General features: G+C 42.8%; 1 protein-coding gene across 5 annotated transcripts in view; it reads right to left on the minus strand.

Moving 5' to 3' along the window:
• The window catches only part of ZEB2 (zinc finger E-box binding homeobox 2), a 112,186-nt gene that overhangs the window by 3,877 nt on the left and 85,809 nt on the right, over positions 1-22,500 (minus strand). For all 5 annotated transcript variants that reach the window (XM_082763815.1, XM_082763812.1, XM_082763811.1 and 2 more), the window contains 6 exons: positions 21,716-21,787; positions 15,000-15,188; positions 14,113-14,327; positions 11,516-11,624; positions 8,563-10,535; positions 6,340-6,520 (listed from right to left, as the gene is read on the minus strand). In XM_082763815.1, coding sequence (XP_082619941.1) covers positions 6,340-6,520; positions 8,563-10,535; positions 11,516-11,624; positions 14,113-14,327; positions 15,000-15,188; positions 21,716-21,787 — 2,739 coding nt within the window. The remainder of the gene's footprint in view (positions 1-6,339; positions 6,521-8,562; positions 10,536-11,515; positions 11,625-14,112; positions 14,328-14,999; positions 15,189-21,715; positions 21,788-22,500) is intronic.

Here is a 22,500-nt window from a genome sequence, read left to right on the forward strand (position 1 = left end):
GAAAGGAAGGGGGGATGTGGCAAGAAGGAAAATGCAGGAGAAACCGCAGAAAGAATAACCCAAGTGACAGGGAAATCGCTGGATGCCTGGAGATCGGAACCGCATTGCTTTCATGCCGGTGCCTTGCCCTCGCACACGTACAGCTTTGCTTGGGTTTTGCTTCTCTTTCAGTAAAATCGAAAAGTCAAGCTCTGTGTATTGAGTTATCGAGGTATTGCTTTTGTGATCTGTTTCCCAAATAGGCATTGCTGCCAGTTGCACCTGCTGGCCAAAGGGAAGCTCTGGGCTTTGAGCTGCACACCACCAGCAGCCAGGAGCCAGGAGGCGGCTGCCTTGTGACTCTGCACCACCTTGGTCACGGCAGGGAAATCCCAGCCTGAGCTCAGGAGATGTCAGCGCCACCCAGTCAGTTCCTCAAATTAGCCTAAAATCCCAAAGCAGTCTTGACCTAAGCACTTGCCAAACCCCAGTGCTGCCCGCAAAAAGCCCAGCAGGGTGCACCAGGTTTGGGGCCTACACCCTTGCCCCACACAGCTCTCCTCCTGAGCCCACTTGGGGTCCTTCTGCCAGTGTTGTTACACTCAACAATTTGCAAGTGCTGCTAATTTGGGTCTTTTGTTTCTTGTAGACCTGTGCTTTGCTTCTAAACCTGTTCCCACCTTCTCCTCACTGACCCTTTGCCCACGCTTTCCCAGTCCCTGCTGCTGACTTACTTTTCCCTAACATCCACAGGCTGACGCCTCGTCTTCTTCCAGTTCCCCACAGCGCTGCTCCTTCTCCGTTGCCTCACATTTCCCGATCTGCTGATTCATCCCTCACCCTCCTCGCCCCACACTTCGGGCTTTGCTCCAGCCAGCCCAGCACTTTTCCCTCCCTCGAACCGAAGCCATCTCAGCTGCTTCGTGTCCCACTGCCCGTGCTCACCCCATCTGCCCTCTTCCCTCACCTACACACACGGCCATACCTCAGCGGTGCTCAGCATGCAGCTGTTACAACACTAATTGAAATAGGTTTCTCAATGGATCGGGTTTCCCAACATTTGCAAAAGAACTTTTTTTTTCCCTGTGTGCAAAACACGGTATTTTATCCACACAGAAGAAGTGCCTAATCCCTACAATGCATTAGGAGGCCATAAAATAAAGCTGCAGCGAGGTGTTTGACACCAAGGATGGGGAGAAGTCTGCGGCTGGAGGTGGACAAGGAGAAGTCCACCTCTGCACGTACACCACAAGAGCGCTGTTGTGGAGTATCATAGCATCGGTGGAGCAGAGATGGGTCAAAAAGAAGCAGATTTGATCACCCTGTCCTCAAGGTTTCACCCAGTGCCACCTGGGATGACCTGTGCCGCCCACAGGGGATGGAGCTAGCAGAGCGTTACCCGAGGCAGCCCGTGGAGGGCTCATGAAACACGCCGGTGTCGTCGGGTGGATGCCTGATGTGCACACCACGTCTCGCAGGGAAACTAGGTGATAAATCAAATATCTGAAGGAAATGTTTGGACTTTTTACCATCTGCAGAGAGGTTCCCACAGGGGCTCATGCTCAATTTACGGAGGGGGAAATTATAACTAATCTGTTTCCAAAGTCTCTAAAATTACATTTCTCTTAAAGAAAAAAAAAAAAAAAAACACCTCTAGCAGCAAGTATCTCTCAATCTTCCTGAGCTAAAAGCATTTGACTGAAAGGCTACACATTTCCCTTCTGCAGTGGTGTAAAAGTCATGCGACATCAGATCACAAACTGTCACCAATCCTGGACTAAATATCACCAATCCTTTGCCCGAAGCACAGGGGTCTTTTTTTTCGGAGGGAGGGGGCCAAATAGAAATCTCACTCTTTGGAGGCAAGGAGGAAACATTTTTGTGACAGCTTGTTTTTATTTTTTAAAGGCAGTTCTTTGAAGCTGCTTGGGGCTTTGGATGTTAGATGTGGTCCCAATGGAGGTGGATTAGCGGCCAGAGCACAGCAAAGCGGTCAAAGGTGCAAGATAAATGCAATTTATATATAATTGCTCAAGCTGCACCTGTTCTGTTTTGAATAGGAGACCTTGTCTACACAAGCACTGAATATATCCCCCCTTTTTTTTTCTTTATTTCTTTATTTGAGTATAAAATGGGGAATTCTAAACTTGCATTGGAGTAAAGCAAGAAAAAATAACCTTTAAATACCATGTAAATTTTTTATGAATCAAGCTCTAAATAAAGAAAACTCCTGAGCTGGGAATTCAAAATACTAGCCAGAGAGAGCTGATTTGCTACCAGGCTCAAGAACAATATTTAGTTTACAGAATCAATCTGGAAATAAAACTAGTGCTTGCATCAGCATGAAAGCTACAAAAATAAAAAAGAGGTCTTAATAAAATATACAGTGGAAAAGGAAAGGATGAAAGCACCAGCACAGCTATGAGGCCCTCGGCAGCCCACACAAGTAATAAAATAGAATATGATGTAATATAGAACAACAATGAAAGGATTTAAAATTTCTAGGTAGGATTCTGAAAAACCGTTTCCAGGTTTTGTTGTGGAACAGGCAGGCTGCAAGTTCCCTTGTGAAGCTCCGACAAAGCCCTCGCTGGGGTACAGCAGGCAGGGCCGTGGCGCTGCAGGACAGATGCCAGCCTTCACCTTACCCCTGAATCAGCCCAGCCACGGGACTCTTGTCTCCTCTCCAGAAGCCAGGGTGTTATTTCTGGACATCCAGGTGCTGCCGTTTGCTCTCCTGCTCACCCACCACTACAGCTTTCCCTGCTTATTATCTGCAAGGCAAAGATTTTCTGCTCACCAAACGGTGCCGGTGCTGTGCCAGGAAGGGAACCTTCCTCACCTGCAGCAAGCAAAGCGCCCTGCACCCTGTTCTGAGCAGCCTGCACGACTCTGGGGTTACACACACGTGGATGAAGCAGCTCAGCTGATTTCAGCGTGTCCAGTGCTAGGACAGGTTCAAGAGACTCCCCAGGGAAATAATTTGAGTAGTGATTTCCTGGGCACCCACCGTGCTCCACACCCTAATCACAGCAGTGCGTCACCTCATTCTAGTAAGACGGGATCTTGCGAGTCTCAAACTCTAAAATGGACGTGTAACTTCCCTTTAAATTAAAGGGCATCCCAAAACTAACCGGGCAGAATTTGGTCCTGCAGCAAGCACCGGCCTCTATGCTAAATTGCAAATCAAGCAGAAGCGGTGCAATTCCCGCACTGCAGTGCCACAATAAATCTTCCTTCTCCGCGTGAAGTTAGAAGCTAGTGCAGAATACTGCTAATCCTGCATAAATTACAAACTACGGATTACAAAATTCAGACTTTTTTTCCAGAGAGAAGGCAGGCACGGTGTACAGGGGCGATCACAGAGAGCTCCTTGATCTGCGGCCACGTGGTCCTGTCAAAAACTCTTGGGCTGACAAAAAGCACTCATCAAACCCTTACCCTTCTTTTTGCTTGGCAAGGAAACTCAGCTCCACCACAGCACCTACAACACTCCCATTTTCTCTTTTACAAGAGCTGGTTAGCACATCATGAAGGCAGCTCATGTAGTTTTACAGGTCACTATTTCTTTTTGCTCCAAAGAACCTCTCAGGGGTAAATCTTTAGGAATGTGGACTTCTCCACCTAACTCCCTTAACCCACAGCAGTGGTTGCAAGAGGTATGTGGTCCACAAAAAGCGGTGACAAAAAAAGATCTAATTTCTCAAATGTCAGATAAAAGAAGATCTAAAAAAGCATACAGATTTTTAACATGGGAAAAAGGACATCATTGTAAACAACACCCACTGCTTGTGCTTTTCCAGGAAAGACAGGAAGTGCTCCGATTCCTCCTAAAATATATTTTAATGAAGTAACAGCGGACCACGATCAGCTGGTCAGAAAGCAGCAGCACGCTCAGAAGAAAAGCTTTTTCACCTTATTAAGTTCCAAAAAGTTGACTGAAAAATCTGGGCCTCCTCTCGCAACGACCCCAAAAGCAGAAGATGACATCACTTTCAGTTTGGTTCCTTCCATTGAATGCAGGCTGCAGTTTTGCACGTTATTAATGCAATCACAAGCTTTTTCCACAACTATCAAATGAATTTGAAATTCACTTAAGATTCAGGCTAAACCTTTAGCGAAAGTCCCAGTACCGTGTGCTTCCTGAAGGCTGTGAATGAGTTATGGAGGCTAGCCCAGCCAAGGTCTGCAGAGCTCCCAACCACCTCCATCTAACGTTAGCATGATGTGTGGGGCCTCAAGAAAGGCAAATGCGTCCTTACTAATACTTCACACTTTATATAGCAGGTTCCATCGGAGGATTTCAGCCTGCATGAATTAAGACTTACAACACCCCGGAGAGGTAGGCTGGTATCATTTCCCTCTATTTCAAAGAGAGATGAAGGTGAGAGAAAAATGAAGCAATTTGCTCAAATTCACAGAGGAAGTCTGTGGCAAGGCAGGCAAGAAGTCAGATCTCTCAGCCTCAGCGCCTGTGCCTTTGCCACAAGCCCATCCTTCCTGCCTCTGAATGCCACGCGAGAGCTCGATGATGTACTGTAGCTCTAGAGCATTAGATGTGACACCACATACACGTTCTGGATCATAAGGCTGAGTCCCATAAAATTGACGGACATACACTGAAGAAGCCAAAAGGGGCAGAAAGAAGAGAGGGAAGAGTTCCTGCGTCGTAGCTGTGTGATGTTTTTCGAGGCAGTAGGATCCTGTGCTACTTAAGGACCAGAACATATTTTTGCTTTTACAAATGCAGTTTATTTTGCAAATCAAGGTGATTGCACACATTTCAGCTTGTCAAATTTTCAGCCTTTCAACCATATGTCTGTCGACCTTATGGACTACCAACTTTATGGGATTCAACCATATGTCCAGATCCCAATATATATGAAGGCCAGTTCTAACATAAGAGCTTTACGGTAGTAGTGTAGTAAACCATAATGTTTGCAGATGGCTGTAATAAAATCATTCAGGAGAGGAAAGGTGCAGGGACGTAAAGCCTTCAAAGCTTCTTCTACAGAATAAACAATTTGATCTGAATAATGTAGTGGGAAGCACATTCCACCAATGAACTAGCTGATCTAGTCCAAAACGTTGCTTTTAATTTTCTTTCCTAATCCCACGTGTATTTTAACTTCCTTTTTTATTTTCCTGTGTGGGATTAGCTTAAAATTTGGAAGAAAAGTATAAGAAGGAAAAATAACAAAGTAAAGAATTTTTTAAAGGCGCAGTCCACTTCTGAACTGTAAATTTTTCATATGTGAAATGCCAAATGGCTATGCGCAGCCTGGAAGATGTATTAATAGAGAGGTATAGGGTTTTTACTGTCACATGGTGAGACTGAAGGATGATGTGACTTGCTTCATTTCCTGAAGCTGGACTCAGCTTTCAAAGTTAAGGAAAGTTTCCTCCTGAGTAAGCTTTTTCTAACTCTAGGAAGTTGAGTTTGGTTTATGTACTGCTGCACAATAATTCACGTGATAATTCACATTCCCTTTGTACAGCATAACTTGATATCTCTATTATTTGGGGAGCTCTGGTCCTGTTTTCCCCGAACTGAAACAGGTCTCCCTTGGAGAGCTCTCCACTTCTGGGCTCATTCCTGTCCTGGCTGACAGCGGGGAAGGGAGCAGTGTCTGCAGTGAGAACCACGGCCAGCACAGGTGTGATGGTGGAGTCTTTCTCAAACCAAAATATTTTCTAAGCTGACAATTTGCAGTGAGCCTTGGCAAGTTTCCTTTAACTAGACAAAATCAGTTCCTACTTGGGAAGGACAGAAACCTTTCCCCGAGCATTAACTGAGAAGTGAAAAAACGAAATGCAACCTGCCTCTGCTGCTGGCCTGCCAAATCACAGCGAGAGCAACCTCTGCGATCTGTTTGCTTTCAGATAGCTCAGCCGGAGTGAGTTCTCGCGCCGCTAATGTCAGTGGAAATTTTCTATTGGATTAAATGGCCCAGGGTCTGATAGTGTCTAAGAAACAAGAAATACGCTGTCACTCTTCCTTCCCCTGCCAGACTCATGTTGACCAAGATGTACTATTTTTGTCTGAGTATTAGGGCCTGCCTGATATGAAGTGTGAACGTGTGAGACCTCGCCCTGAGAGATGCTGAGCACCGCGATGGCCGCTGCATTCACACCTGGCAAGATTCACCCCCAAGTATGGGGCCTTTTTTTTTTCTAATTTTATGTGAGCTGAAAAAACATCAGAACCAAAAAATCCAACAATCCCTCGCTAAGAAAAAAAAATAGAAAGTTGAACACATCTCGCCTGTTGAAAGGCTCAGCATATGCCAACCTTTACGTCACACGAGTGCAGGCATTAAATGCAGTGAAGAGCATATGTGGCACGCAGCGCAGCCGTACCTGTGTGCTCGTATTTGTGTCGCAGCAGGGAACTGCTCTTCTGGAATGTCTTGTCACATAAGTCACACGCGTACATGCCGCTCTCCGTCTTCTTGATCTTCTTTCGGGACAGACAGGAGTCGGAGTCTGTCATGTCGTCGAGGCCGGACATGTAGTCTGGGGTTCCATCAAGCAATTCTCCCTGCAAGAGAACCACCCGTCAGTGACACCCACATCCACAGCCGCACCTTCGTGTGCAGGAAACACCCAGCGAAACCTAAAATAACGCCTGGGGTTACTCATGGCCTCTCCTCGCTTAGGACCCTATCACGGTGATAAAACTACAGCTGATGGAAGCTGTGGGCATAATAAGGAGCCTCAAACGCCTCTGTCTTGAAACAGCTTCAAAAACTTTCAGTCTTTGAGTACCCATCAATAGCATGATTAACATAAGCAAGGAGTATTTATCATATAGGTACTCGATATTTTCAGAGAGAGGAAAATGCAAAATGGAGGCTCTTCGTGGACAATAAAATAATATTTTACAGGGGGAAGTGTAAGCAACAGCTGAGAGATCATTCCTTTCAAAACATTGAAACTTGGATATATTCTGTATCTGTAGAAAGGTTTTAATTGAATTTTATATTTAGGTACAAATGTTATTATTATGCAATCCATTTAAATGTATGTCTCCCGACTAAAGGCCTCAAGCTATATTTTTATATTTAATTTTGTAATTTGAAATAGGGAATATTAATAACACTTTTTATCAATGTTCTATCTATGTTAAAACAGCCTTCAGCATTAAGCAATAATGAATGTGGATCAGTAAATTATTAAATTTCTTGATATTTATTTTGTCTTGATCCAAAGAGAGTGCAAACTTGCATGATAACATACATTTCCATTCGCTATCACACAGTTCAGTTTTCTTAGACTAGGTTTGCACTAATTAATATTAGAGAAGATTAAATAGGCTTAAATACATTTACAAAGAGGGCAGATGTACTGTAAATTGGAATAGTGGAACAGCTGTTATGGAGGTGCAGTGCTATTTATGCTCCTATTGTGCAAAGAGGGATTACAGTCTGCAATGTAAAACCATACCTGATTTTCACATTTGAAACAATAAAACATTTACTAGTCAGTAAAATTACTAATTGACTATAATAGGACATAGGGGAACATGCACAAATGTAAAAAAAATATATTAATCTATAATCAGTTAATCTCATTTAACTAAATTCTGTACATTATATCTGAATACACCCAGCGAAAAGCTATAAAAGTAGGTGACTTTCTGTAGAGCAGCTCTTTGCTATAGGCATGCAAGCAGCAAGATCCTGTACAACTCTTGTATGGTCTCTGGGACCACCTGAGAAAAGAAGCAAAGGTTGCAGCCAGGCAAGACGTGTTGACCCACATCAGGTGTCCACAGAAAGACTGTGTTTGTAATTAAGGGTCCTAGCTGCTACCTCTCCAATTTCACTTAATCTCTGTTGTTTTTTTGTTTAGTTGTTGTTGTTGTCGTCGTTTTTTTTTCCTGAAGCTTCTCCAGATGCCCAGCAGGGATTTGAGGACTGGTAGTCTGGGAGCAGCGCTGGGTGGGCTGATGGAAGAGGCTGTGCTGAAGCAGCACGTCAGAGTGTCTCATGCCCCCCGACATTCATGAGCAGGCAGAAAGCCTTTCCTGTGCACAGTGGGTGAGCCATCCCCTCAAAAACATGCAGTAGGAAACTTTCGAGACTTTCAATGGGATATGGCTGTTAGGAGGCCAAACAGACCTCTGCTTAGAGGGCTATGGCTTTGTGTCCAGATGTGGGGGTGATGCCCAAAGTTTCCTGCAGTTCCTTTTCCCCATGGGTTACGCTCACTGTGAGGGAAGCCCGGCAGAGGCTGATTTCCCTCAGAAGTTTTTTTCTGTTTATCTGCAGGATGGGATTTTTCATGGACAGAATTATTTAGACACGATTGCGATAAGGAACGACTGACCTCTTAACAGAATAAAGACATAAGCATTACATCCACTCAAAGGTATTGATACTGTTTCTGAAACCAAGTGAAGGTCTGGTAACTTCAATTTCTCTTCCTACCCCACAGCATTTTCACAAGTTCAGACTAAAACAAACTTGCTTCTTTTGTTGGAAATCATTAATATAACCTCAGGCTTTTTCTTCTGTAGCAGGACATATCACAAAGTACTACATTCTATCCTTTCAAAAGAAATCGGTCACAACAATTTACCTGAAATCCTTGTTTCCGCTGGTACTTTCTCCTTTGCTGCATATCAGCAAAAGTAGCTGCTCCAGTTGGGTAAGTATAGGCCATATGTGGTAGGAAGCTCATCTGATCTAGTCCTGGGTATGGTCGCAGCCCAGGAATACTGGTCTGGACTGGTGGCATAAAAGTGGCTGGGGGAAATGCGCTTTGTGGTGGAAGTGTTGTGTATAAAGGTTTGGCACTAAATGGGTTCATACCAAATACTGGGTTAGTGCTTTTATCCAGATTATTTGAATTAGAAAACTCCTTCTTGATAAAAGTCAAGTTCAGTGGCTCATCTGAGTTTTCAGATGATGAAGAAACATTGTTGTGTTCTAAATTTACACTATTAGATTTCGTTTTGTTCTTTGTGGCTATAATACTTTTGGGTTCCTTCATTTGTTTTGGTAAAGACAAGTCCAAAGGCTCAGCCTGAAGCTCCTCAGAAGAGAAACTGTTTGGAGTGTAAGAACTACTGTGGGAGTTTTTAGAAGATGTGGAAGAAAGATTTAAAGGAGAAGGAGTATTGCTCCTAGAGTGGTCCAATTTATCAACTGGTTTAATATTGGTAAAATGAGGAGGTTTTGTTAGCCTGAGAGGAGTATCACAATTAGTAACACTGTTATGGAGTTCAGCGATAGATGGTGACGTTATAGAGTCCACAGGCTTTATTGGAGATCTGGCTGACAACGAGTCTTTAGTGGGAGCGTTGTTGGTGGCAGCCAGCACCACCTTGGCACTGGTCCTTTCCAGTGATGGTGACCTGGAACTTGAATACTGGTAGACTTTTCTTTGCTCAAACCATTCCTTCACAAATTCCTGAGGAAGGCCAACAGCAATGGAAATTTTCAGTAGTTCATCAGAGTTGGGTTCCATATTCATAGCATAATATGCTTTAAGTACAGACATGTGGTCCTTGTATGGGTTGATGGGGCTAGTCATTCCTTTCTCAGAAAGTACTGATGACAGCAAGAGGGTTTGCTTATCAAACACTCCAGGTTTGTTGGGAACCATGTTCTCGTGCGGCTGAAGGACTGCCTTGATTTCCTCGTTCATTTTACACAGGTAACGCTCATGCTGATGCAACGGAATGGGACCAGGAAAGCTTTCTTTACAGAACTGGCATGAAAATGGAGTGGATACGTTATGGTTCTCTATCATCTTATCTTCAGTTACCAGGTCTATTAGGGTTCGCAGCTTCTCTTTTTTAATGTTATTGAGCTGCCTCCTCGAGTCTGTGGTTAAGCTCTGGAGGCAAGCTTTGGCTTCATTGACTTTCTCTAATGTATAGTCAATAATACTTTTAGTGGCACCATTATGACTTACTACTGGAAGACCCACGGGGGGAATATTGGGGGAGGTAACTCCTTGTTCCTCTGCTTGGGAGCATGAATCCTTCATGTGATAAACCTTCAACTTGGAGATCTCTTCAGCCTTGCAGTCCATTTTCTGCCTGGAAACCGTGTTGTCCACAATCTGTAGGACCTTCTGCACCTCACTTAAATTACTGCCTACTGCAGGAAACCCAAGCAATGGTGCTTCCATCCCTACACCTAAGTGCTGCATTGGACTTTGAGCAGAAGTGTGAACTCCTAAGGGGCTGGTTGCTCCAAGTCCACCATTCAAAAAAGGACTAGTTGTTGCACTAAACCCATGTGAGGCCATAAGAACCTTATATTCATTGAAATCTAGTGGTTCTGTTTTAATTTTCAGTAGGCCTGTTTGTTCAGACATACTAAGTGGTTTGCCATTCTCCAGCTTGTTTCTCAGCTGTGTAATGGCTGAATTAGTAGGAGAGGAAGATACAGAATTAGGAGAAGAACCCGTCTTGATATTGTTTCTCATTCTGCCATTTACAGAGATTAAGCCAATACACTTCTTGCTGCTGATGTGCGAACTGTAGGAGCCAGAATGGGAGAAACGTTTCTTGCAGTTTGGACACTCATATGGTTTTTCACCTAAAATGATAATTAAAACCAAATGTTAATTATCATTGTTGCTATGATGATTGCAAGTGATCACATTTGTTATCAAACTGATCATCTAGGTATCCACTAATTAATAGCGAGGAGAATGTCAGCCCTGAGAATATGGCCACATACCACCATTACTTTACCCTCCTCTTTCTACAGGTTTTGAGGTCAGTTTGGACCCACAGTTTCCAGCCTGGCAATAGCCACCAAGGTGTGAGCTTGGCTACCAACCAACTATCACAGTGACAAGTAAGTGCCCTGTGACTAAGGCAGTCAAATCAAATCTAGACTGTTCAAATTTGATGTGTTTATTCTCTTTTTTTTTTTTCTTTTTTCTTTTTTTTTTTTCTGTTTCTTTCTTTTTCTTTCAGAAAGGAATTGAGTTGCACTGAAAATGAGTGTGTTATGAGAAACTGAGTCCTGATGTTTACACAGGCACGTAGTGACAAGACAAGGGGGAATGGTTTTAAACTAAAAGTGGGAAGATTTAGATTAGTGGTTAGGAGGATATTCTTCACTCAGAGGGTGGTGAGGCACTGGAACAGGCTGCCCAAAGAAGCTGTGAATGCCTCATCCCTGGAGGTGTTCAAGGCCAGGCTGGATGGGGCTTTGGGCCCCGTCTGAGAGTATCCTCCTTATCTGAGAGTATTTCTGGGGTCTTTTTGGTATGAAAAACACACTGGACTCTTCAAGATCCAACTGAACAGAAATGAGTGAATGGTTCTGAACTCAAACTGCCGAATAAACAATCTGTATTATTTACAAAAAGCTTTACTATTTCCAAATCTTTCAGCAAGACCCTGGTATTAATAGCATGATAAATGAGGATGACTCAGATATCACTTATGAAATACCTTGGTAGCTCCAAGAAGCCAGACGCAGAACTGTGTAAATTTTAAGCAGTCTTTAAAACTCAGCTAATTAAACAAAATGCAAATGAGCACACCAGCACCTCCGCTACTCACCACTGTGAATTCGCAGGTGTTCCTTCAGATGGTGTTTATATTTGAAGGCCTTGCCACACTCAGTGCATTTGAACTTGCGATTGCCTGCTCCTTGGGTCAGCATTTGGTGCTGGGAGAAAAAAAGACACTGACGTGAATTTTATGCAAGAGAAACCATGAATTTCGAGCTTAAAAACAAAAACAAAATTAATGTGGCTCTGAATTTATCAAGCAGACCAAAAGGTCTGCATGTACATTTATTTGTCTCATCAGTGTTGCAATAAAAATCAAAATGTTGGCAGTAAACCGAAACAAATGAGAAAGTACTTTCACATGAGCATTCGATATTTGCTTTAGAATTATTTCCTAAGTCTCTCATCAGAAATGTGTTGCTTTAAGGTATCTTACGATGAGAGAAACTGTTTTATAAGAAGATTTGTGGCTCTTAATATTCCTAGCAGATCCTGAACATGTGGGGCTCCGCTTGTTTAAAAATTCTGTTTACTGCGTGTGTAGAAAAGACAGAAACACTGCCGTTAGTGGCATTTCGCGTAAGATTTAATTCATTATCGAGCAGAAGAGACTGTGTCTTCAGCATGAGCTGCTGCTGGAAATTTTTTTTTAAACCACAGACCAGCAGGACAGACTTCAGCTACCTTCCATGCCATGCTGTCCCCAGCGCTGTTTGGAGGGGCAAGAGAGGTTGGAAAGTTAAGAGCAGCATAAAGACATAATCTAAGGCAGCTGACCTTTTTTGCAACATGCAAGAAAAGCCTGGCGACTTTGAATTTGGAGGGGAAAAATAATAATAATCATGATAATAATGCAGCCATCCGCTCTGGATGCTCAAGGTAGGAGGTCAGCCTTTTGCAGGCAGCGTCAACACAAAAGCCTATTGCAGGAGAAGGAGGGGGGGGGGGAAAGGGGAGAAAGAAAAAAAAAAAAAAAGGCAGCGCCGAAACGGTATGACAACTGCGAGGGTGTGCTGCCTCTTCCCACATTCCTGGCGAGACAGATGGTGTTACATGGGACACAGGGAGGTTTGTTCAAACAGCAGCAACCTTCAAAGATCAAGCAGAGCCCAGCCCGCTGCGCGCCATTGAGGGACCCGCGCTCATATGTTGCTGAGTTGCATAAACAAACAGCAACAGCTGTTTTGTCTCCCCCCATCGCCCTCCGAGGACTACTATAAACTTTAGTTGTGCCACTGTTAATATGATACAATCATTTTAATTTACTAATTGTAAATGCCATGAGCAAATGAGGGGACTTTTCAACACCAAAGCTACCATTCATAATGCGCCAGCACAAGCACGCTCTCGCATGTGAAATTTCAGGCAGTTACGTTGGATAAATACTGAGGCTTTTTTTTTTTTTTTTCCCCCGGTGTTTTTAATGATATGAAGCAAAAGGAGGGAAAAGAAAAAAGAAAAAAGAAAAGAAAAAAACTTACAGTAGATTGTAAGAAAAAATACATATGTGAAAATGTGTTTGTCTACCAGAAATGCCACGGAAAGGAAAGAATACAAGAAACTGTTCCACAATCATTTATATTGATTTGAGATCAAGGAAAAGATACGGTTCTCTTAAAAATGCTATTTGCAGAATCGCGTGATTAGAAGATGTGTGTTTGCCTAACTGAATTTACCTTACACTGAAAAAAAAAACTACCAAGAGAAATACAGCTGATTATGATTTGCAGTTTTTTAAGGAAAATAAATATGGCATAAAGCCTTTATAATTTGACACAATGCACACACATCTATTTATTTAAGTTTTAAACACGCCATTTGAGTTTCCATTACAACCCTCCATAATACTGGTTTTCTGAAGTAATTCTCTAGCGAGGACAGGAGTACTTTTTCCTATGGCACGCAGTTTTGTGGCACAGGTCTCCTGCCAGTCTGTTCAGGAGCACTAAGGAAGCTCAGTCACCTGTTTGAGACGCAGCATTTCCTTAAATGCAGCCCTGATATAATATTACATGCATCACATCGAGGAAAAACTGCTTTGATTTATTGCAGATATGCTGCTGGGATACACAAACGATAGCGCATGCATGTGTTAGTGGCACAATCACAAATGATAGCCTATGTGTACAGGAGGAAGAGTTATTCTAAAAATGTGCAATTATATTTAATGAACGATTATACCAAATACGTATAATTTCGTGTGATTGAAAAGGTTACTCAAAAAGTAATGAAAAAATATTGGTGGATCTTTTAGTATGTCTTTGAGCTCCTATTTGCAAAACTGCAAAGTAAAACTAGGTGAAAAATGGAATTAAAATTGCTGAGATGTTTAATAATGTATAATTAAAATGCTACAGTTTCATTCACTTTTTGAGGAACATAAAAACGAAACTAAAGTCAAGTTAAAGTGCAAATAAAATTTCTAAATTAGAAATTAACACACTCATTCGATCGTGAACATAAGACTATTAAATCATATTAGAAGAGACCATCAAAAAATCATTTAGACCTCAATTAAAGCTATTACCATTAAAAGATCTGCATCTTCAAAATGCCATGAAAAATTAATAATGATTGCCAATCAAAGCAATATCGTTTCTCTAAGGGGTTATTACAGAAAGAAATCACTTAAAGCCAGCCCCCCACCTGATCTGTCCCTGGCTTGTGTGTCACCATATGCCGCTCGAGCTGGGTGCGGTAGGCAAACGTGTAGCTACAGAGAGGGCACGAGAAGTTCTCCTCGTTCTTCTCGTGGCGGTACTTGATGTGCTCCTTGAGGGACGTCAGGCGCTTGTAGCCCCGGTCGCAGTAGGGGCAGGTCAGCAGTTGGGCGAAGGCATCTGGAGTTCCAGGTGGCAGGTCTGCGCCCCGGGACGGGGGGAGAGAGGCAGGCCAAAAGGTCAGCGAGGCAATGGCAGCTAATGGGCTTACTGCCCGGGTTGGTATGAGAGGAATCGCTGCAATCTGCCGCCCGACGGGGACGGCGCTTCCAACCAGCCGCCAAACGCACCGGCCCCGTGCGCGCCCCGGCACCCGCCGCGGACCCCACGTGGAAATGGGCACCCGACCTCACTCCTCGTGTGGCTGGGGAGCTGAGGGATGCTGTTCTCCATCACCTGCCCATCCACATCCCGGCTCCAGCTTGGTGTGCTACATCCGCCATTGACCAAATCCTCCTTAGGGACAGTTTTCCCATTATTTATCAAGGAATCGCAGAGCCGCGGGCTGGAAACCCCGTATTTTTTTGCGTTAAAACTCGATACTTCCCGAACTCACACCCAGAGTGGCAGCCGTCCTCCCCTTTAAAGTAAGCTCTAAATCAAGCTCTTCAGTTCATCCGCAAAATAATACAAATTTGCTGACTAAAACATCACAATACACTAAAATTACAGCCCCAATCTTTGCTCATGAAATTCCATGCCGCTGCAGCTGTTCTTCAATTTTTAAGGTAAACACCCAGGCATGTAGTGCATTTATAATTGCAACAGCTGCAAGAGGTCAGGATACTGGCTAAAAATGAATTACAGCCTCACCGTTTTCTTCTTGCCCATTGGCCTCTGGAGTGCCAAGGCGAGACAGTTCCTCGGGGGCTTCGGGGTAAATAATGGCTGTGTCGCTGCGCTGCAGGTACTCTGCTATGCTGACTGCATGCCCATCTCCTTCCTCCAGTTTCCTTTTGGCAAAATATTCCTCAAAGTCCGACGTGCAATTTGCATTCTTAACTAAAACGAGAGAAGAGGAGAAGAAGGGGGTTTGAGTACATCCTGCCCGAGAGCACCAGCTGGTGAGCTGAGCTGGCGTGCATGCTGGAGCCGCAAGGCTGTGGCTGGGGCTGGATCCTTGCTCTCATCGGTCTTGCTCCAGCTCCCAGTAAAATTAATGCTGGCTTTCTACCGGCTGGGATGGGAGTAAGGCTGGGTGGTTAAATTACCAGGAACATGGGCTGTATGGGGCAGCAAGAGAAGTTTTTGAGGTCTTGGTAATGTAGGTAATACTTCATCTAGGGAACCTCTTGGGGTTCCTGGGGGACCCACGGCTCTCAGCATGAACACACCATGACTAACAGGGCTGAGCTCAGCTGCCCTCAAATCCTCTCAACCCCAGAAAGCACAGCCTCGAGACAGCTCCTGCAATGGAGACGGTATTTGCAAGTGGTAAAGACCACAACCACTTATCCTTCGTGAGAAGTCCTACCCCCACCTGCATGCCCGTGGTGGGCATGCCAAGAGAGCAGCTCCTGTGAAAACTCACAATATCTTCCTTTTTTTTTTTTTTTTTTTTTTTTTCCCCCTTCTCCTTCGAAAATTAGTCTCTGGGCAATTTATAGTGGAAGAATAGGTTGTTTTAAAAAATGTATTGCTTCATAGATTTTCACAAATAGAACCACATGTTTTAGACCAGAACTGGCATTCTGAGCCTAAAACCACTTTTACAGTCTGTACAAGAGTTTTCCTTCTTTTCCTCAAATGTTAACCAAATTTTTTATTGTCCGTGCAATGTCCATGAAACATAATATATTCCCAACCAAAAAGCATCCTGTTACTAAAAATATGCTTTTCTCCTCCATGTATGAACACTGCATACAGGAAAAATATTAAAAACTCTGGGATGCTATAGACAAATATTACTATAATTACATCAGAAAATAAAAGAACTGATCGTTTTCCTTTTTCTTTCCTTTTTTTTTTTTTTTTTCTTTCTTTTTATTTTTTTTCCATTATTATTATTATTATTTTTTTTTATTAACAAGTTTTGGAAGACAGTTGGTGGCAGGGAATTTAAGATACTTGGTTTTAACTGACCATAAATAAAAAGAATGGCTTATGATTGACTACATTTTTAATGTATTTGTCCTTAGGTGAAATAAGAAAATGAGGCACAGCGATGAACTATTCTACAGTTCATGTAAAAGTAAAATATTAAATGTCTTGATTCTGCCCTTGCTTATGTCAGAGAGCAACAGAGAGTAAGTTCATGGAAATCAAAGGGGGTTCTGTGAAAAGGAAAGCAGAATCAGGCCCTAGAGAGTTACACTGGTTTGTAACCACTGGAAGTGGGACAACAAACAGTCCCTTAGTGTTTGGAAATGAGTAATACTTTGCCTCAGTTTCCTACAAAAATGCAAGGTGATAGTTGCTGTCAAAGTGAGATGTGGCCTCTGACTGTGGCACAAGTGGAAATCTGAAAGAGCCTGATTTGAAGTGCTGATCTTGCTGTCATTGATAAAAGCAGATTATCAGCTGATATTCAGATATTCAGCTATGCAAACCTCATCCCTTTAGCCGATAAGATCAAATCCTCTGGCTGAGACAAATATGCCCTTTTTGTCATATGGGCAGAGCAGCTTCTCAAATACTCCGCAGGATTTTAGTGACAGCGACCAAATGGCGTAGTTCATGGGACTGCATTTGCGGAAGGAAACTTCTGTTCCTATCGCAGGGCTTTTATAGGGAATCAGTACAACAACCAGTTCTCCTCTCTTGGTCCTTCTGTAGCTCTTGTGATCATTTTGATTAGCATGAGAAATGGTATCTCTTTTTTATTTTTTTTTTTGGCCAAGAAACTTCTAGAGAAGGGGGGTTGCATGTAGAGCGTGCAGGACCTACCCTGCCTCCATTTTGTTGCTGTGAGAGAAACGTAACAAAATGGTGGTTGCTGAAGTGCACCTCAGGCACAAGGGTGTCAGACTGTGTTTTTAACTTTGATTTTATCAGGGAAAAAAAAAAAAAAAAAAAAAAAAAAAAAGCAGAGATATTACTCTTTAAGTCAAAACCCTCACTTTTTATTCCCTCACTACACCTCGTCCCTTACTATGCCTTACAATTGGTGTAAGACCACCTGGCCTAATGCTACCCCATGTCTGCTCCTTCCCTTGGCTCAGCACTAATCCAAGGAAAACAAGTTAATTTCTTGCACAATTCAGTCTGTGACCAGCAAATGCTACCTGTGAAGCAGGGGGAGAGAGCTGTCCTCCAGAGAAGAGATATGGGAGCAGAAAGAGGAAAGGGTGGGAGGAACTTGCCCTGGTCCCATCCTGCAGGCAGACTGCATGGTTTTGGAGCTTGTGACTATGTTTACAGGGTAGGAATTCAAGGCCTGAGTTGATATTGGGGACTTCAGCCCTGAACTTGACCCCAGCTCAAGTAGGAAGGTTCTCCTTTCCCAGTCCCCTAGTCTTTCTGGAGTCTGCTGTAATATTACTGGCCTTGGCTTCCTAATTCTCTGCGTTATTTGGCTCCTACGTCTGTGCATGCAACCCAGGAGCTAAAACAAATGTTTATGTCTACATTATAACCCCCCCAAAACACGGGGATTTAGTGGAAAAGTTGACAGATCCTTAACTGAAACAATACCACCAGTGCTGCAGCATTGCCGATTAGCATAAATCGCAAAAGGTGACCATGTGTGTCTGGTGTCTCACAAGCTACGCTGCTGACAATTCAGACATCACTGGAAGCTCACCCAGTGTTACTCAAAAGGCTCATCTGATAGCCATTAGGTCTCTCTCTCAAATTCTGGGGGAAAGGCTTACTTCCCCCCAAGCCCTAATTTGTTTTCCATGCATAAAGTCATGTTCCCAGATTCTTCGTGGACTGACACTGCACACACATTGCACATCCCCTCCTGTGAGTCAAGAATTTCAGCAAGATCTGCACTGGGTGACCTCACCCAATAAGTCTTTTTTTAATTAATTATTGGAGCCTGGAGAGCAGAACTGTTTTCAGCTCCAGAGGCTGATGTGGCCATGTCACATAAAAATAAAACGCATTAAGGAAAGCTATCTTTGGAGGTATTTAGGACCTTTCAAGATAAAGTGAGAGAGAGGTTCAAGGAGTTTGGGAGACCAGTTATTTTGTGTGGGAACTCGTCCTGCGAGATGGTGATAGCTGCCCTTAATCGCAAACAAAGCTAATAAAACCACAGCCTTCATTAGCCAGGAAGTGAGAGGCCCCCATTGGTACACACAGATTACAGTCTGAAAACGGCCTGTCCTCCAACCTGCCAAGTTTTACTTCTGTTTTCCTCCCCCCAAGGGTTTTTCTTCCTTTCTTTAAATTATATTAAGAAATCTTTATTCAAAGCTTGTCAGATGTTAGCAATCGAAACTGGGAATTTCTTTGTCTTTGTTTACAGTGAATTTGTCAATCTATTTTCTGCAAACATCCCAGTTGCAATAACCACAACAGGTACAGTAAAATAAACCATGGGAATTTATCCATTCACATATTAAAAATGACTTAGACCAAACATCATTTTGTCAAGTAATCATTTCAGAAATTCCCAGAAATATTTACAAATTAATTTAGCAGGACCAAGACTAGCATTTTCACTCTAATGGTCACTTTTGCTTTTTCACTATAAAGCCTCTGCAGCTCATTATAAAAATGCAGCTGATTAATGTATGGATAACAAGATTTCTTTTTTAAGTACCTCTAGGAAGTGGCCATCCTGACAATAGCAGAATAATTTAATAATGGAGGCTTTTATTTTAGCTTTTTTTTTTTTTTTTTTTCCCTCTCTGCTAATGACATTCTGCAATGAATTTGATACTAAAAATACACTACAGTTGTTGCATGCACCTTCAGCAACTTTGTGGTTGGATGTCTATGAATGAGACTGAAATTTTATGCTCTATTTCTATGTTCAACCCAGGTTGTGAAGCACCATGAGATAATGTGCTCCAGTGTTAGCGTTCCAGTTTCAGGAGGGAGAAGGATGTTTTATTAAACAAGAGTGATCACCCTAGACCATCCAGGAGGGCTTGTGTTAGTCTGAAGGAAGCCCCAAATGGCTTTCTTGGACACCAGGAGGTCCTGGTCATCAGAACCTCAAATAATTTATTAAACGTGTGTCTAATCCCCTTAGTTCCTGCAGGAAAAAACTGGGGACAGACACTCAAGACAGGCCTAGAGCCTGGGGTGAGGCTGAAGAAGAAAACTTTGAGCATTTCCCAGGCTAGTCAGGAAGAATTTCCAACAACTCTTCCCTTTCCTCCTTCAGTGTTGGCTGGGGCACCTCACCAGGAAGTCTGGGGAGTGTTGCCCCGTTGAATACTCTGCAGGAAGGATGCTGCAGCTCCTAACAGTCACCTGGCATCTCTCACTCAAAGTGAAAAAGACTGGCAAAGACACTTGGTTTTTCAGATGATGTAGTATGACTAAACAATCAGGCATCGCTCTGAAGAGACACTGGAGACTGCAGACATTACAGAAATATGTCCAACCCAAGACACCCCGACACCTCTCTCCACTGAAATAGCTGTCTCTGAATGTGTCTGTGATAAAAGATTTTAATGGAGCACTAGCAGAGCATTAGACAACTGTTTATGGTTATTTGAGCAAGCTGCTCATTGCAGCAATCAGCAGTTTGAGCAAAGAGAAGTCTGTGACTTTTGCAGACGATATTTGGGGGAAGGTCTGCTTCTGCTGGATGCAATGTCCAGGGGAACTTTTGCATATTAAATACAGAGCACCTAGAGTGCTCCCAGAAACATGAGTTTGCAGTGCACCAAGCCAGGTAGGGGGAACCCTTCTCCTTCCCTCCAGAAGTTTGGTTTCAGAAGAGGCTGGACAACCCTCGGCCCTGGACCTGCTGAAGGGCTGTGCAGCAGGGCTGTGGCCCTGGCCGGATGCCGTGAGGCCAAAGTCGAACATGCAGAAGAGACCATCAGATACTGGAAGGGAAGGGGCTAAGAGGACAGAAAGTTTTCCCCCTTGAGCAGACCACATCACAAGTATGAAAGAGTCAAGGCCTGTTATGGTAAGGAAAATACGTGCAAAGGAAGTCACACGGCCTGATAGGGGACCTCAGAGGCTCTGGTAATGGTAATTCAGATAACCATCAAGTCTTATTTCTGAATCAGACATCTTTTAAAGTCCTGTTTCTCCAAGTGCTAAGAACAATTTGTCACTTTATTAAAATCCCTTGGAAAAAAAAATCTATTAAAATGTGTGTGTACCCAGTTCTGTTCAGCAACACCGTTAAGTACGTATGCATTGATAAGCTGTGCCTCAGTCCCACTCTCCTTTCATGCATAATAAGTCTAATGGATGAAAAAAACAGTGACATGGTTTTACTTTCCTATTATTTTCCCCCTCAAGAATTATAAAGTAAATTTCTCGTGTTACTTAATAAGAACATTGGGGTTTTATGTGGGTGTTAGCAACATTAGGAAAGTGTGAGTAATAAAGTCCTTGCAATACTTAGGTACCACATTTTACAGTAATATTTCTAGAGGACATTACCTATGAACTGAACCTGCTAATGGAATGAATAGAAATGTACTTATACTAGAAAACTCTCTACTTTTAACCTTGTAGACCAGGCCTATCTGCAGCATCTTAAACTGCAATTCAGACAACACGCAAAAGAAACGTTGGGTGATGTATGGAATTCAGCCGTGCTGAGGATAGAGGAGGGCCTTGTGGCCTTAGGAAAAAACATGGTAAACCCCTGAATTCATTTGGATTAAAAAATAGTAACAGAAACCTTTTGCTGTTTTGCTCAGCTACAGAAAAAAAAAGAGATGGCTCAGAGATGATGCCTGCTAAATATCTCTGTCCCCTTTCTTGTTCCACAAAATGTATTGATTTCTAAGAAGAGGGGAAAGAAAGAGATGTGGAAAGTGGAAAAAAAGAGAAAAGAAAAAAAAAGAAAAAAAAAAAAAAAAAAGAAAAGAAGAAAAACAGATTAGCCAGAAACATAATAATCTCATAAATATGCATTTAAATAGTGTGTGTCTGTGTATCTATGTAAGGGGTTTATGCGTGTCTTTCTGAAAAGATGTTTCCGTCTCTGAAGTAGCTTACTCTGTGCACCATGCGAATCTGGGGTTGCCAGGAAGAGTGCACCCCATCCTCATTATCAAGCTCTTTGTACAGTCTCTCTCATTAAAAGACTCCTGTATCCTGGGCCTGCTACTTTAAACTATACTGTATTTGCCCTCGCTGGGAAAACATCTCCTCATGCTGCTGCAAACTATTAGCTTACAAGGATGCAGTTAAAATGTGTTATGGGCTGAAACGTTGCAGGGCATGGGAGGGGTAGCAAGGGCTCTCACCGAGCCAGTGTCTCACTCTACCGTTGAGATCAAATTGCAGAAAAATAAATTAAAAGTAAGAGAATTATGTAAATGTTTCCCAGTTGTTAAACTGCAAACAAGAAAATTTGTTTTGTCACTTCTCTTCATGCACAGCTAATTCAAAATGATACAGAACAAAAGTGACGGTCAGATAACCCAACACCTTACCTGTACCATTGTTTCCAGTGGTCTGAATTGCGGCTTCAGGCCCCATAGTGTCATAATCTTCCTTCATTTCTTCTGTGAAATAAGCATGCACACTTTTAGCATTTGCACATTATGGAACTGCTCACAAAGCTAGCAAGCACATTGCAGGAATGGGGAAGATTTGTCTAAAGGAAGCAGAGAAAAGGGCTGTTGTGGCCCTCTATACAATGGCTTTGTTCTGGCAACTGAATGAATTCAGCAGTGCTGGACGGACAAGAACTTATTTACTTTAAACATTACAGCAAGTGGTGGAAAACAGAACTATTTGTTCAGAGTAAATGAAGGGCTTTTCCCAATATCAAATCGAATAAGCACCCTGGTGATAAAAAGGGATTTTTTTTTTCATTTTTTTCACATTTAAAAGAAATAATCAGTTAACAGACACTGAAAGATCTGTACCTGGAAGAAACAGCAAATACAAAAGGAAGACAGAAGATCTTATATCTCTCTTTCTATCTATCGCCACACAGATCTTTTGAGTTGTCATCGTCATTTTAACCTCATTCGACGTGAGGCATTTATTAATATCAAGTGGCGCAGAAATGTAACAAATTTTCAACTGTGGGCAGCTCCTGTCTGCCCATACAATTTGTTTGCATCTTCCGTGCACTCTCTGTGCACTGACAAAGTCTGCCTTTATGGCCATAAATTGGGTTAATTCACATGCAAATGAGCACGATATGTGTAGAATTATTTGCTACATATTTATCATGGATCTGTTCAGTTTCTGTGAAACTGAGGGGTTC

This window comes from Aythya marila, assembly GCF_965140915.1.
Source record: "Aythya marila genome assembly, chromosome: 6".
Classification (NCBI taxonomy): domain Eukaryota; kingdom Metazoa; phylum Chordata; class Aves; order Anseriformes; family Anatidae; genus Aythya; species Aythya marila.